Source organism: Melospiza melodia, assembly GCF_035770615.1.
Source record: "Melospiza melodia melodia isolate bMelMel2 chromosome 7 unlocalized genomic scaffold, bMelMel2.pri SUPER_7_unloc_4, whole genome shotgun sequence".
Classification (NCBI taxonomy): domain Eukaryota; kingdom Metazoa; phylum Chordata; class Aves; order Passeriformes; family Passerellidae; genus Melospiza; species Melospiza melodia.
Window position 1 is genome coordinate 60,332 of NW_026948500.1, and position 15,204 is coordinate 75,535.

At 45.2% G+C, this 15,204-nt stretch overlaps 1 protein-coding gene across 1 annotated transcript; it reads right to left on the minus strand.

Moving 5' to 3' along the window:
• Window positions 1-2,898: 2,898 nt before the first annotated feature.
• LOC134432948 (retinoic acid receptor RXR-beta-like) lies at window positions 2,899-15,176 on the minus strand. The gene is given in 5 exon segments (XM_063181810.1): window positions 2,899-3,226; window positions 6,627-6,702; window positions 6,705-6,808; window positions 10,981-11,119; window positions 15,021-15,176. Coding segments are annotated over 5 exon segments (582 nt in total). The 5' UTR covers window positions 15,069-15,176; the 3' UTR covers window positions 2,899-3,011.
• Between the last annotated feature and the right edge of the window lie 28 nt (window positions 15,177-15,204).

Here is a 15,204-nt window from a genome sequence, read left to right on the forward strand (position 1 = left end):
TCAAATTGAGACCCCCTGACACTCCCACCGGCCCAAACCCAGCCCAGAGCTCCTGAGGGGGAACGTTCCGGAAAAAACCTGGTGAGAAACGGCCCAAAAATGGGGAAAATCCGCCCAAAAATGGGGAAAATCTGCCCGAAAATGGGCCCAGAAATGAGGAAAAAATGGCCCCAAAATGGAGAAAAAATGGGGGAAAATTGGGGGAAAATCCCAAATTTTGGGGCAAATTGAGACCCCTCCCTGACACTCCCACCGGCCCAAACCCAGCCCAGAGATCCTCAGGGGAATGTTACGGAAAAAACCCGGCGAAAATGGACCAAAAATGGGGAAAATTCACCCGAAAATGGGGAAAATCCGCCTGAAAATTGGCCAGGAAATGGGGGAAAAACAGCCCAAAAATGGAGAAAATTGGACTGAAAATGGGGAAAAATCCAAAATTTTCGGGGCAAACTGAGACCCCCCCTGACACTCCCACCATCCCAAACCCAGGCCAGAGCTCCTGAGGGGAAAATTCCAGAAAAAACCCAGTGAAAAATGGATCAAAAATGAGGAAAATTCACCCGAAAATGGGGAAAAACGGCCCGAAAATCAGGAAAGAACAGCCCAAAATGGGGCCAGAAATGGGGAAAATTGGGGGAAAATCCCAAATTTTGGGGCAAATTGAGACCCCCCCCGACACTCCCACCATCCCAAACCCAGCCCAGAGCTCCTGAGGGGGAACGTTCCGGAAAAAACCCGGGGAAAAATGGCCCAAAAATGGGGAAAATCCGCCCGAAAATGGGGAAAAACGGCCCGAAAATCAGCCCAGAAATGGGGGAAAATTGGGGAAAAATCCCAAATTTTGGGGCAAATTGAAACCCCCCCGACACTCCCATCGACCCAAACCCAGCCCAGAGCTCCTGAGGGGGAACATTCCGGAAAAAACCCGGCGAGAAATGGACAAAAAACGGGGAAAATCCGCCCAGAAATGGGGAAAAACGGCCCGAAAATCAGGAAAGAACAGCCCAAAATGGGGCCAGAAATGGGGGAAAACTGGTAGAAAATCCCAAATTTTCGGACAAATTGAGACCCCCCCCCCCCACCCCCCCCGACATTCCCACCATCCCAAACCCAGCCCTGAGCTCCTGAGGAGAACGTTCCGGAAAAAACCCGGGGAAAACTGGACCAAAAATGGAGAAAATCCGCCTGAAAATGGGCCCAGAAATGAGGAAAAAACGGCCCAAAAATGGACAAAAAATGGGGAAAATGGGGGAAAAAAATCCCAAATTTTGGGGCAAATTGAGACCCCCCTGACACTCCCACCGGCCCAAACCCAGCCCAGAGCTCCTGAGGGGGAACGTTCCGGAAAAAACCCGGCGAGAAATGGACAAAAAATGGGGAAAATCCGCCCGAAAATGGGGAAAATCCACCCAAAAATCGGCCCAGAAATGGAAGAAACTGGGGGAAAATCCCAAATTTTGAAGCCTCTTTTGGGGGGTTTTGGGGTAAATTGAGACTTCCCCCGACACTCCCACTGGCCCAAACCAGCCCCAAGCTCCTGAGGAGGAACGTTCCGGAAAAACCCAGTGAGAAATGGACAAAAAATGGGGAAATCCACCCAAAAATGGGGAAAATCCGCCTGAAAATCGGCCCAGAAATGGGGAAAAAATGGCCCAAAATTGGACTAAAAATGGGGAAAAATCCCAAATTTTGGGGTAAATTGAGACCCCCCCAACACTCCCACCATTGCAAACCCAGGCCAGAGCTCCTGAGGGGGAACGTTCCAGAAAAAACCCGGGGAAAACTGGACCAAAAATGGGGAAATTTGACCTAAAAATGGGGAAAATCTGCCCAAAAATCAGCCCAAAAAAATGGAACAAATTGGGGGAAAATCCCGAATTTTGAGGTAAATTGAGACGCCTCCCATATTCCCAGAATTCCAAACCCAGCCCAGAATTCCCAAGAGGAAAATTCTGGAAAAATCGTGGAGAGAATTGGACAAAAAATGGGGAAAATCCGCCCAAAAATGGGGAAATTTCACCCAAAATGGGGAAAATCCACCCCAAAATCGGCCAAGAAAAGGGGAAAAAACGGCCCAAAAATGGAGAAAATTGGACTAAAATTGGGGAAAAATCTCAAATTTTGGGGTAAATTGAGACCCCCCCCAACATTCCCAGAATTCCAAACCCAGCCCAGAATTCCCAAGGGGAAAATTCCAGAAAAAACCCGGTGAAAAATGGACAAAAAATGGGGAAAATCCACCCAAAAATGGAGAAAATTGGGAGAAAATCCTGAAATTTTGGGGTCTCTTTGGAGGATTTTGGAGGAAATTTTCAAAGATATTTTCCAAAAATTTGAAAGATTTTGGAGGAATTTTTGGGATTTTGGGGGAATTTTTCCAATGTTTTTTTTTTTTTTGCCTGAAATTTCAAGGAATTGGGGGAATTTTTTGGGGTTTTTTTCCAGAATTTTGGGGAAATTTTCAAGGATTTTAGAGGAAAAAAATCTGAGGAATTGTTTGGGGATCTTGGAGGAAATTTTAAAGGATTTTTGCCAGAATTTTGAAAGATTTTTAAAGAATTTTCGAGGATTTTTGCCAGAATTTTTTTTAATTCTTGGGGGAATTTCTGAAGATTTTGATGGGAATTCTGCGGAATTTGGGGAAAATCTTTGGGGATTTTTGCCAAAATTTTCAAATATTTTGGTGGAAGTTTTGAGGAAATTTTCAAGGTTTTGGTGAAACTTTTGAGGAATTTTGGGGAAAATTCCCGAGGATTTTTGTCAGAATTTTTGAAGGATTTTGGAGGAAACTTTCAAAGATTTTTGCCCAAATTTTTGAGGAAATTTTTCGAGGATTTTTGCCCGAATTTTGGAGGAATTTTTGGAGAAAATTTTCAAGAATTTTTCCCAGAATTTTGAAGGAAATTGTTTATCAATCCAATGGGAATTTTCACCAATTTTGGTGGAATTTTCGCCGATTTCTCCAGGAATTTCGGGGCATTTTGGGATTTCCTCCCAGGGCTTCTCTCCCCTCACCCAAAATCCCCAAAATTGAGGAAATTTCCCCCAAAATTTGTGAATTTTTCACTCACGGAGGCTCCGCCGGGGCCGGCGCCGTCGTCGCTCTTGGGCTCGACGGCGAGCTCGGCTTCCAGAAGTTTCTCCACCGGCATCTCCTCGTTGGGGGCCACCCCGAAATCTCCATCCCCTTCCTTGTCCTTGCCCCGCTGCCGCTCCTCCTGCACCGCTGAGGGAACGGAAAAATGGGGAAAAACGGTGAAAAAATGGGAAAAAAACGGTGAAAAAATGGGAAAAATGGGAAAAAATGGGGGAAATTTGGGATGGGAGCCCCCAGATTTGGGGTGACCCCGAAATCTCCATCCCCTTCCTTGTCCTTGCCCCGCTGCCGCTCCTCCTGCACCGCTGAGGGAACGGAAAAATGGGGAAAAACGGTGAAAAAATGGGAAAAAAACGGGGAAAAATTGGGAAAAAATGGGAAAAATGGTGAAAAAATGGGGTAAATTTGGGATGGGAGCCCCCAGATTTGGGGCCACCCCGAAATCGCCGTCCCCTCCTTGTCCTTGCCCCGCTGCCGCTCCTCCTGCACTGCTGGGGGACAGAAAAATGAGGAAAAATGGTGAAAAAATGGGAAAAAATGGGGAAAAAATGGGAAAAAATGGGGGAAAAATGGGGAAAAAATGGGGGAAATTTGGGATGGGAGCCCCCAGATTTGGGGCCACCCCGAAATCGCCGTCCCCCTCCTTGTCCTTGCCCCGCTGCCGCTCCTCCTGCACCGCTGAGGGGGCAAAAATGGGGAAAAACGGTGAAAAAATGGGAAAAATGGGGAAAAAATGGGAAAAAATGGGAAAAATGGTGAAAAAATGGGGGGAAATTTGGGATGGGAGCCCCCAGATTTGGGGTGACCCCGAAATCGCCGTCGCCCTCCTTGTCCTTGCCCCGCTGCCGCTCCTCCTGCACCGCTGGGGGGGAGAGAAAAATGGGGGAAAACGGTGAAAAAATGGGAAAAATGGGGAAAAAATGGGAAAAAATGCGGAAAAATGGGAAAAATTGTGAAAAAACGGGGAAAAATGGGGAGGAAAGTGGGAAAAAATGCGGGAAATGGGATGGGAGCAATGGGAAGAAGAGGAAAATTTGTGAAAATGGGGAAAATGGGGAAAAATGGGGAAAAATGGTGGGAAAATGGGGAAAAATGGGGGAAATGGGGAAATGGGGGGAAAGGTAAAACAATAGAGAAAAATGGTGGAAAAATGGCAAAAAATGAGGAAAAAATGTGGAAAAATGGGATGGGAACAGTGGAAAAACCCAAATTTGGAAGTGGAACTACCGAAAAAATGGGGAAAAAATGGAAAAATGGGAAAAAATGGGGGAAATGGGAAAAATGGAGAAAAAATGGGGGAAAATGGGGAAAAAATGGGGGAAATTTGGGATGGGAGCCCCCAAATTTGGGGCCACCCCAAAATCGCCGTCGCCCTCCTTGTCCTTGCCCCGCTGCCGCTCCTCCTGCACCGCTGAGGGGGCAAAAATGGGGGAAAAACAGTGAAAAAATGGGAAAAAATGGGGAAAAACAGCAAAAAAATGGCAAAAAACGGGGTAAATTTGGGATGGGAGCCCCCAAATTTGGGGTGACTCTGAAATCACCGTCCCCTCCTTGTCCTTGCCCCGCTGCCGCTCTTCCTGCACCACTGGGGGGACAAAAATGGGGGAAAATGGGAAAAATGGGAAAAAAATGGCAAAAAATGGACAAAAAAATTGTAAAAATCAGTGAAGAAAATGGCAAGAAATGGGAAAAAAAAAGGGGGGGAAATGTGGGTAAAATGGGATGGGAACAACAGGAAAAATGGGGAAAAGCAGTGAAAAAATGGGAAAAGTGGTGAAAAAATGGCAAAAATGGTGAAAAAATGGGGAAAAATGGGCAAAGAACAAAGGCAAAAAGCAGTGAAGAAAATAGCAAGAAATGGGAAACAAAAGGGGGGCAAATGTGGGGAAAATGGGATGGGAACAACAAAAAAAATGGGGGGAAAATGGAGAAGACATGGGAATAAATGGGCAAAAAATGGGAAAAGTGGTGAAAAATGGGGAAAAAAGGTGAAAAAATGGCAAAAAATGGGAAAAAATGGGGAAAAACAGGCAAAGAAAAAAGGCAAAAACCAGTGAAGGAAATGGCAAGAAATGGGGAAAAATGGAGAAAAAATGGGGAAAACCAGATGAAAGAATGGCAAAAACCAGTGAAGAGAATGGGAAAAATGGGGAATAAAGGGCGGGGGGAATGTGGGGAAAATGGGATGGGAAAAACGGTGAAAAAATGGGAAAAATGGGGAGAAAATGGAGAAAAAATGGGGAAAATATGAACAAAATGGGGAAAAAATTGGGATAATGAGATGGAGGTGCAGAAAAATCAAAATTTGGGATGGCAATAAAAGGGAAAATGGGAAAAATTGAAAAAAGGGGGAAAAATGGAAAAAATGGGGAGGAAAGTGGGAAAAATGTGGAAAATGGGATAGGAGCAATGGGAACAAGAGGAAAATTTGTGTAAATGGGAAAAATGGGAAAAACGGTGGAAAAATGGGGAAAAGATGGGAAAAATTGGGAAAATGGGAAAAATGAGAAAATACAGGAAAAATGGCAGGAAAATGGAAAAAAATGATGAAAAAATGGGGGAAAATGGGATGGGAAGAGTGGAAAACCCCAAAATTGGGATGGGAACAACAGGAAAAATGGGAAAATTGGGAAAATAGGGGAAAAAAGTGAAAAATTAGAAAAAAAAATTGAAAAAACTGAAAAAAACTGTGAAAAACAAGGAAAAAAATTGGAAAAATGGGATGGGAGATCAGGAAAAATCCAAATTTTGGATGGGAATCTCCAAATCCAAGCTGGGAAAAATGAGAACTTGTGAGAATTGGGAAAAATCGGAAAAAGAAAAGGTGAAAAAATGGTGAAAATGGGAAAAAAAGGGTAAAAAATGGCAAAAATATGGGAAAAACGGGATGAGAGCTCTGAGAAAACCCAAAATCCAAGAGAGGAAATCCCAAATTTGGGATGGGAACAGTGGGAAAATGGGAAAAAAGGTGGGAAAAGGGTGGAAAAATGGGGGAAAACGGACAAAAAAAAAAGGCAAAAACCAGTGAAGAAAATGGCAGGAAGTGGGAAAAAATGGGAAAAAAAGGGGGAAAATTTGGCAGAAAATGGTGGGAAAATGACCAAAAATGGGGGGAAATGGTGAAAAAAATGGCCTCCCAGTTTGTCCCAGTTTGTCCCAGTCCCTCCCAGTCCATCCCAGTATCCCCAATCCCCATTTGCCGCCATTTCCTCGCTATTTTCACGCCCAAACCCCAAATTTTGGCCGATTTTTTCCCCGTTTTTTGCCCTTTTTTCCCCATTTTTTCACCCAAACCCCGCTCCCAGTTTGTCCCAGTCCCTCCCAGTTTATCCCAGTCTGTCCCAGTCCATCCCAGTATCCCCCAATCTCCATTTCCCACCCATTTCACCTCCAAAAACCCCAATTTTCACTCCCAAAACCCCAAATTTTGGCCGATTTTTTCCCCGTTTTTTTCCCCAAATTCCCTCATTTTCACCCCAAACCCCTCTCCCAGTCCCTCCCAGTTTGTCCCAGTCCGTCCCAGTCTCACCCTCGCGTTTCATGCCCGTGGCCAGGCACTTCTGGTAGCGGCAGTACTGGCAGCGGTTGCGCTGCCGCTTGTCCACCCCACGCACTCGCGGTTGTCGCGGCACGTGTACGTCAGGTCCTTGCGGATCGTGCGCTTGAAGAAGCCCTTGCAGCCCTCGCAGCTGGACACGCCGTAGTGCTTGCCTGGAATCGGGAAATTTGGGTGAAATTCCGGCAGAAATGGGAAAAATCGGAGCGAAAATTGGCCCAGAAATGGTGAAAAACGGCCCAGAAAATGGCGAAAAAACGGCCCAAAATTGAGGAAAATCCACCCAAAATCCACTCAGAACTGCCCCAAGGAGCCCTTGCAGCCCTCGCAGCTGGACACGCCGTAGTGCTTGCCTGCAATTGGGAATTTTGGGTGAAATTCCGGCAAAAATGGGAAAAATCGGAGCGAAAATTGGCCCAGAAATGGTGAAAAACGGCCCAGAAATGGCGAAAATCGGCCCAAAATTGTGGAAGATCCACCCAGAATTGCCCCAAAGTGCCCCCAAAGAGCCCTTGCAGCCCTCACAGCTGGAGACCCCGCAGTGCTTGCCTGGAATTGGGGAAATTTGGGTGAAATTCCGGCAGAAATGGGAAAAATCGGTGCCAAAATTGGCCCAGAAATGGCGAAAATCAGCTCAGAAATGGTGAAAAACGGCCCAGAAATGGCGCAAAACGGCCCAAAATTGAGGAAAATCCACCCAAAATCCACTCAGAACTGCCCCAAGGAGCCCTTGCAGCCCTCACAGCTGGACACGCCGTAGTGCTTGCCTGGAATTGGGAATTTTGGGTGAAATTCCGGCAGAAATGGGAAAAATTGGTGCCAAAATTGGTCAAGAAATGGCAAAAATCGGCCCAGAAACGGTGAAATCAGCCCAAAATTGAGCAAAATCCACCCAGAATTGCCCCAAAGTGCCCCGAGGAGCCCTTGCAGCCCTCACAGCTGGAGACCCTGCAGTGCTTGCCTGCAATTGGGAATTTGGGTGAAATTCCGGCAGAAATGGGAAAAATCGGTGCCAAAATCGGTCAAGAAATGGCAAAAATCGGCCCAGAAACGGTGAAAAATGGCTCAAAATTGAGGAAAATCCACCCAAAATGCACCCAGAACTGCACCAAAGTGCCCCAAGGAGCCCTTGCAGCCCTCACAGCTGAAGACCCCGCAGTGCTTTCCTGGAATTGGGGAAATTTGGGTGAAATTCCGGCAGAAATGGGAAAAATCGGTGCCAAAATCGGTCAAGAAATGGCAAAAATTGGCCCAGAAATGGTGAAAAACGGCCCAAAATTGAGCAAAATCCACCCAGAACTGCCCCAAAGAGCCCTTGCAGCCCTCACAGCTCGACACGCCGTAGTGCTGGCCTGGAATTGGGAATTTTGGGTGAAATTCTGCCAAAAATGGGAAAAATCGGTGCCAAAATCAGCCCAGAAACGGCGAAAATCGGCCCAAAATTGAGGAAAATCCACCCAAAATCCACTCAGAACTGACCCAAGTGCCCCAAGGAGCCCTTGCAGCCCTCACAGCTGGAGACCCTGCAGTGCTTGCCTGGAATTGGGAATTTTGGGTGAAATTCCGGCAGAAATGGCAAAAATTGCAGCAAAAATTGGCCCAGAAACGGCGAAAATCGGCTCGAAACTGAGGAAAATCCACCCAAAATCCACCCAGAACTGACCCAAAATCCACCTGCAGCTTGGAATCCTGGAGTGTTTTCCTGGATTGGGAATTTTTATGGAATTTGAGGGAAATCCCAAAAAATTGGGACAAAAATGGCAAAAGTTGGGGTGAAAATGGCAAAAATCGGCCCAGAATTGACAGAAATTGGGCAAAATCCACCCCAAAGTGACCCAGAACTGACCCAAAATGCACCTGCAGCTCAGAATTCTGGAATGGTTTCCTGGAATTGGGAATGTTCATGGAATTTGTGGGAATTCCAAAAAAAATTGGTGAAAAAATGGGAAAAATTGGGGTGAAAATGGCAAAAATTGGCGCAGAAACGGCAAAAATTGGCCCAAAATTGACCAAAACCCACCCAGAATTGGCCCAAGGAGCCCCAAGGAGCCCTTGCAGCCCTCACAGCTGGAGAGCCTGCAGTGCTTGCCTGCAATTGGGAATTTTTAGGGAACTTGGGATAAAATCCCAAAAAACTGGGACTGAAATCAGCCCAAAATGGCAAAAATTGGCCCAGAAATGGTGAAATTTGGCCCAGAAACGGCAAAAAACAGCTCCAAATTGACCCAGAATTTGTCCCATTTTTTCCCCAATTTTTCCCCATTTTTTCCCAAAATCGGGGTTTTTCCCCCCAAACCTGAGCTCCTGTCCCCACAGATGGCGCACAGCCGTTTCCCAGCCCCAGATTCCCTTTTTTTCCCCATTATTCCCAATAAATCCCATTTTTTCCCCATTTTTTCCCCAATTTTTTCCTTGTTTTTGCCCAAAATCTCCATTTCCCCCCCATAACCTGAGCTCCTGTCCCCACAGATGGCGCTCCCTAAATTCCCATTTTTCCCCCATTTTTCCCCCCAAAATTCACATTTTTGCCCATAAATTTCCAACTTTTTAGCCCAAAATCCCAGTTTTTTTTGCTATAAATCCCAATTTTTTCCCCATTTTTCCCACCAAAATCGGGGTTTTTCCTCCCCAACCCTGAGCTCCTGTCCCCGCAGATGGCGCACAGCCGTTTCCCAGCCCCAAATCTCCATTTTTTCCCATTTTTTTCCCCATTTTTTTCCCATTTTTTCCCAAAATTTTTCCCCCATAAATCCCTTTTTTCCCCATTTTTTCCCCGTTTTTGCCCAAAATCCCCATTTTTCCCCCCAAACCTGAGCTCCTGTCCCCGCAGATGGCGCACAGCCGTTTCCCGGCCCCAAATCCCCATTTTCCCCCATTTTTTCCTCAATAAGTCCCATTTTTCCCCATTTTTTCACTGTAATTCCCATTTTTGCCCATTTTTTCCCCGTTTTTCCCCAAAATTTGGGTTTTTCAGCCCAAACCCGAGCTCCTGTCCCCGCAGATGGCACACAGCCGTTTCCCAGCCCCAAATCCCCATTTTTGTCCCCATAAATCCCTTTTTTTCCCCATTTTTCCCCATTTTTTGCCCATTTTTTCCCAAATTCCCCATTTTTCAGCCCAAACCTGAGCTCCTGTCCCCGCAGATGGCACACAGCCGTTTCCCAGCCCCAAATCCCCATTTTTCCCCATTTTTTCCCCAATAAATCCCATTTTTTCCCATTTTTTCCCCATTTATTGCCCATTTTCCCCATTTTTTCCCATTTTTTCCCGTTTTTTCCCAAAATCAGGGTTTTTCAGCCCAAACCTGAGCTCCTGTCCCCGCAGATGGCGCACAGCCGTTTCCCGGCCCCAAATCCCCATTTTTCTCCATTTTTTCCCAATAAATCCCATTTTTTCCCATTTTTCCCCATTTATTGCCCATTTTTCCCCATTTTTGCCCCCATAAATCCCATTTTTTCCCAAAATCCGCATTTTTCCCCCCAACCCTGAGCTCCTGTCCCCGCAGATGGCGCACAGCCGTTTCCCAGCCCCAAATCCCCATTTTTCCCCATTTTTTCCCAGTAAATCCCATTTTTTCCCCATTTTTCCCCATTTTTCCCCATTTTTTCCCCGTTTTTGCCCAAAATCCCCATTTTTCCCCCCAGACCCGAGCTCCTGTCCCCGCAGATGGCACACAGCCATTTCCCAGCCCCAAATCCCCATTTTTCCCCCATTTTTCCCCAATAAATCCCATTTTTTCCCCATTTTTTCCCCATTTATTGCCCATTTTCCCCATTTTTTCCCATTTTTCCCCATTTTTTCCCAAAATCCCCGTTTTTTCAGCCCAGACCTGAGCTCCTGTCCCCGCAGATGGCGCACAGCCGTTTCCCAGCCCCAAATCCCCATTTTTTCCCATTTTTTCCCCATTTTTTTCCCATTTTTTCCCCCATAAATCCCATTTTCCCCAATTTTTTCCCCATTTTTTCCCAAAATCCCCATTTTTCAGCCCAGACCTGAGCTCCTGTCCCCGCAGATGGCGCACAGCCGTTTCCAACCCCAAATCCCCATTTTTCTCCATTTTTTCCCCAGTAAATCCCATTTTTTCCCCATTTTTCCCCATTTATTGCCCATTTTTCCCCCGTTTTTTCCCAAAATCCCCGTTTTTCAGCCCAAACCTGAGCTCCTGTCCCCGCAGATGGCGCACAGCCGTTTCCCAGCCCCAAATCCCCATTTTTGGCCCCATAAATCCCATTTTTTCCCCAGTAAATCCCATTTTTTCCCCATTTTTTCCCCATTTTTCCCATTTTTTCCCCATTTTTTCCCAAAATCCCCATTTTTCAGCCCAGACCTGAGCTCCTGTCCCCGCAGATGGCGCAGAGCCGTTTCCCGGCCCCGCCGCAGTTTTGGGCTGCCCGGATTCCCAGCGGGGGCTTCACGTCCTCGGGGGCGCCCCCGGGGGGCAGCGCCAGCCCCACCGCCGGCGCCAGCTGCGGTGGAAAATTCCAAATTTGGGAAAATGCAACAAAATCCCATTTCTGCCCCAAAATCCCAGAGGTTTGCTCCCTGAAAATCCCAAATTTTCCCACAAAAATCTGGTTTTTTCCCACCAAATTAACATTTTTTGCCAAAAAAACCCACATTTTTCCACCCAAAATCCCATTATTTACCCCCAAAATCCCATTAGTTCCCCCAAACCCCCATTATTTCTCCCAAAATTCCCATTATTCACCCCCAAAATCCCATTATTTCCCCCCAAAATCCCATTAGTTCCCCCAAATCCCATTATTTCTCCTCAAATCCCATTATTTACCCCCAAAATCCTATTATTTTTCCAAAACTCTCATTATTCCTCCCAAAATCCCATTATTTCCCCCAAAATCCCACATTTTCCCAAAATCCCATTATTTTCCCCCGAAATCCCATTATTTCCCTAAAATCCCATTATTCCCCCAAAAATCCCATTATTGCCCCCCAAATCCCATTATTCCCCCCCAAAATGCCATTATTTCCCCAAAACTCCCATTTTCCCCCCAAAATCCCATTATTTCCCCCCAAAATTCCACATTTTCCCCTAAAGTCCCATTATTTCCCCCAAAATTCCCATTGTTATCCCCCAAAATCCCATTATTATCCCCAAAATCCCCCCATTATTTCCCCATTCTTTCCCCATTATTTTCCCTTATTTTTCCCGTTATTTTCCCCATTATTCCCATTATTTTCCCTTTTTTTCTCCATTTTTCTCCATTTTTCCCCCATTATTCCCCATTACTTTCCCCATTATTTCCCCATTATTCACCTATTTTTCCCATTTTTCCCCTATTTCCCCCCCATTTTTTCCCCCGTTTTCCCCCCATTTTTTCTCGTTATTTCCCCCATTATTCCCACATTATTTCCCCCATTATTTCCCCATTTTCCCCCCAATTTTTCCCATTTCTTTCCCATTTTTTCCCCATTATTCCCCCATTGATTCCCAATTTTTCCCCATTTTTTCCCCATTATTACCCCCATTTTTTCCCCTTTATTTCCCCATCTTTACTCTTTATTTCCCCAATTATTCCCCATTATTTCCCCCATTATTCCCCCATTCTTTCCCAAATTTTTCCCCAGTTTTTCCTGTTATTTTCCCCATTATTTACTTATTTTTTCCCATTTTTCCCCTTTTTCCCCCATCTTTTCCCATTATTTCCCCCCCATTATTACCCCATTATTTCCCCCATTTTTTTCTGGTTATTTCTCCTATTATTTCCCCCATTATTTCCATTTTTTACCCATTATTTCCTCCATTGTTCTCCATTATTCCCCCATTTTTTTCCATTTTTTCCCAATTTTCCCCATTTTTCCCCATTATTTCCCCATTTTCCCCATTAATCCCCATTTTTTCTCCCATTATTTTCCCCATTATTTTCCCCGTTATTCCCCATTTCCCCCTTCATTTTCCCCTTTTTTCCCTTTATTTTCCTCCATTTTTCCCCATTATTTCCCAATTTTTCCCCATTGTTCCCCTATTTTTTTCCCATTTTTCCCCATTATTTCCCAATTTTTCCCCCATTATTCCCTTATTTTTTCCCGTTATTTCCTCATTTCCCCCCCATTATTTTCCCCATTTTTTCCCTACTTTTTCCTGTTATATTCCCCATTGTTTCCCCATTATTCCCTCATTATTCCCCCTATTTTCCCCCTTTATTTTCCCTTTTTTCCCTTTATTTCCCCCATTATTACCCCATTATTTCCCCCATTTTTTCTTGTTATTTCCCCTATTATTTCCCCCATTATTTCCCATTATTTCCCCATTATATCCCCCATTGTTCTCCACTATTCCCCCATTTTTCCCCCATGTTTTCCCCATTGTCCCCCCATTTTTTCCCATTATTTTTCCCCCATTATTCCCCCATTTTTCCCCTTATTTTCCCCATTATTCCCCCATTATTTCCCCCATTGTCCCCCCATTTTTTCCCGTTATTTTTCCCCCGTTATTCCCCCATTTTTTCCCAAATTTTTCCCCCATTATTTCCCCATTATTCCCCCAGTATTTTCCCCATTTTTCCCCCAATTTTTTACCATTTTTCCCCTATTTTCCCCCATCTTTTCCCATTATTTTCCCCATTTTCCCCCCATTTTTTCTTGCTATTTCCCCTATTATTTCTCCCATTATTCCCCATTATTTCCCCCAATTGTTCTCCATTATTCCCCCATTTTTTTCCATTTTTTCCCAATTTCCCCCCATTATTTCCCCAGTATTCCCCATTATGCCCCCATTATTCCCCCAGTATTTTCCCCATTTTTCCCCATTTTCCCCCCAATTTTTTCCCATTATTCCCCATTATTCCCCCATTTTTCCGCCATTATTTCCCCATTATTCCCCCATTATTTCCCCCATTGTCCCCCCATTTTTTCCCATTATTTTTCCCAATTTTTCCCCCATTATTCCCCCAATATTCCCCCAGTATTTTCCCCATTTTTCCCCCAATTTTTTCCCATTATTCCCCCATTATTCCCCCATTTTTCCCAATTTTTCCCCCATTATTTCCCCCATTTTTCCCCAATATTTTACCTCATTTTCCCCATTATTTTCCCTTTTTTCCCCCATTTTCCCCCATTATTGCCCCAATTTTTTCCCATTTTTCCCCCATTTTTTCCCCATTATTCCCCCATTATTTTCCCCATTGTCCTCCATTATTCCCCATTTTTACCCTTTATTTCCCCCATTCTTTCCCCCATTCTTTCCCAATTTTTTCCCCATTATTCACCTGTTTTTTCCCATTTTTCCCCTATTTTCCCCCATCTTTTCCCATTATTTCCCCCATTTCCCCCCATTTTTTCTTGCTATTTCCCCTATTATTTCCCCCATTATTTCCCATTTTTTCCCCATTATTTCCCCATTGTTCTCCATTATTCCCCCACTATTTCCCCATTATTTCCCCCATTTTTCCCCATTTTTTCCCTCATTTTTTTCCCATTACTTTCCCATTTTTTCCCCATTGTCCCCCCATTTTTTCCCGTTATTTTTCCCGTTATTCCCCCATTTTTTCCCAAATTTTTCCCCCATTATTTCCCCATTATTTTCCCCATTATTCCCCCATTGTTCACCCATTATTCCCCCCATTCTTTCCCATTATTTCCCCCATTGTCCCCCCATTTTTTCCCGTTATTTTTCCCCCCATTATTTCCCAATTTTTCCCCGTTATTTTTCCCCCATTTTTACCCCATTATTTCCCCCATTTTTTTCCCAAATTTTTCCCCCATTATTTCCCCTAATTTTCCGCAATTATTTCCCCCATTATTCCCCCATTGCCCCCCCATTTTTTCCCGTTATTTTTCCCCCATTATTCCCCCATTATTTCCCAATTTCCCCCCATTATTTCCCCCATTATTCCCCATTATTTCCCCCATTGTCCCCCCATTTTTTCCCGTTATTTTTCCCCCATTATTTCCCCATTTTTCCCAATTTTCCCCCTTTATTTCCCCATTATTCCCCCATTTTTCCCCCATTTTTTCCCCCTTATTCACCCATTATTCCCCCATAATTTTCCCCGTTATTCCCCCCATTTTTCCCATTATTTTCCCTTTTTTTCCCCCCATTTTCCCCCAATTATTTCCCAATTTTTCCCCATTTTTCCCCCATTTTCCCCCATTTTTCCCCATTATTTCCCCCATTGTCCCCCCGTTTTTTCCCGTTATTTTTGCCCCATTATTCCCCCATTATTTTCCCAATTATTCCCCATTATTTCCCCCATTGTTCTCCATTATTCCCCCATTTTTTCTCCATCATTTCTCCCATTATTCCCCATTTTTCCCCTATTTTTTTCCCATTATTCCCCCATTTTTCCCCCATTATTTCCCATTATTCCCCCATTTTTTCCCCTAATTTTCCCCATTACAGTCTCTCACCTGCGCGCCGCTGCCGGTGCCGTAGGCGAGGTTTTGGGGGGACCCCATGGAGGAGCTGATGACGGGGGAAGGGGGAGCCCAGAGCCCCCCCCAGGGCCGGGGGGGACCCCAGAGCCCCCCCCAGGGCGGGGGAGGGGCCCAGGGGCGGGGACCCCATGGGGGGAGGGGCGGGGGGGGGAGGGGA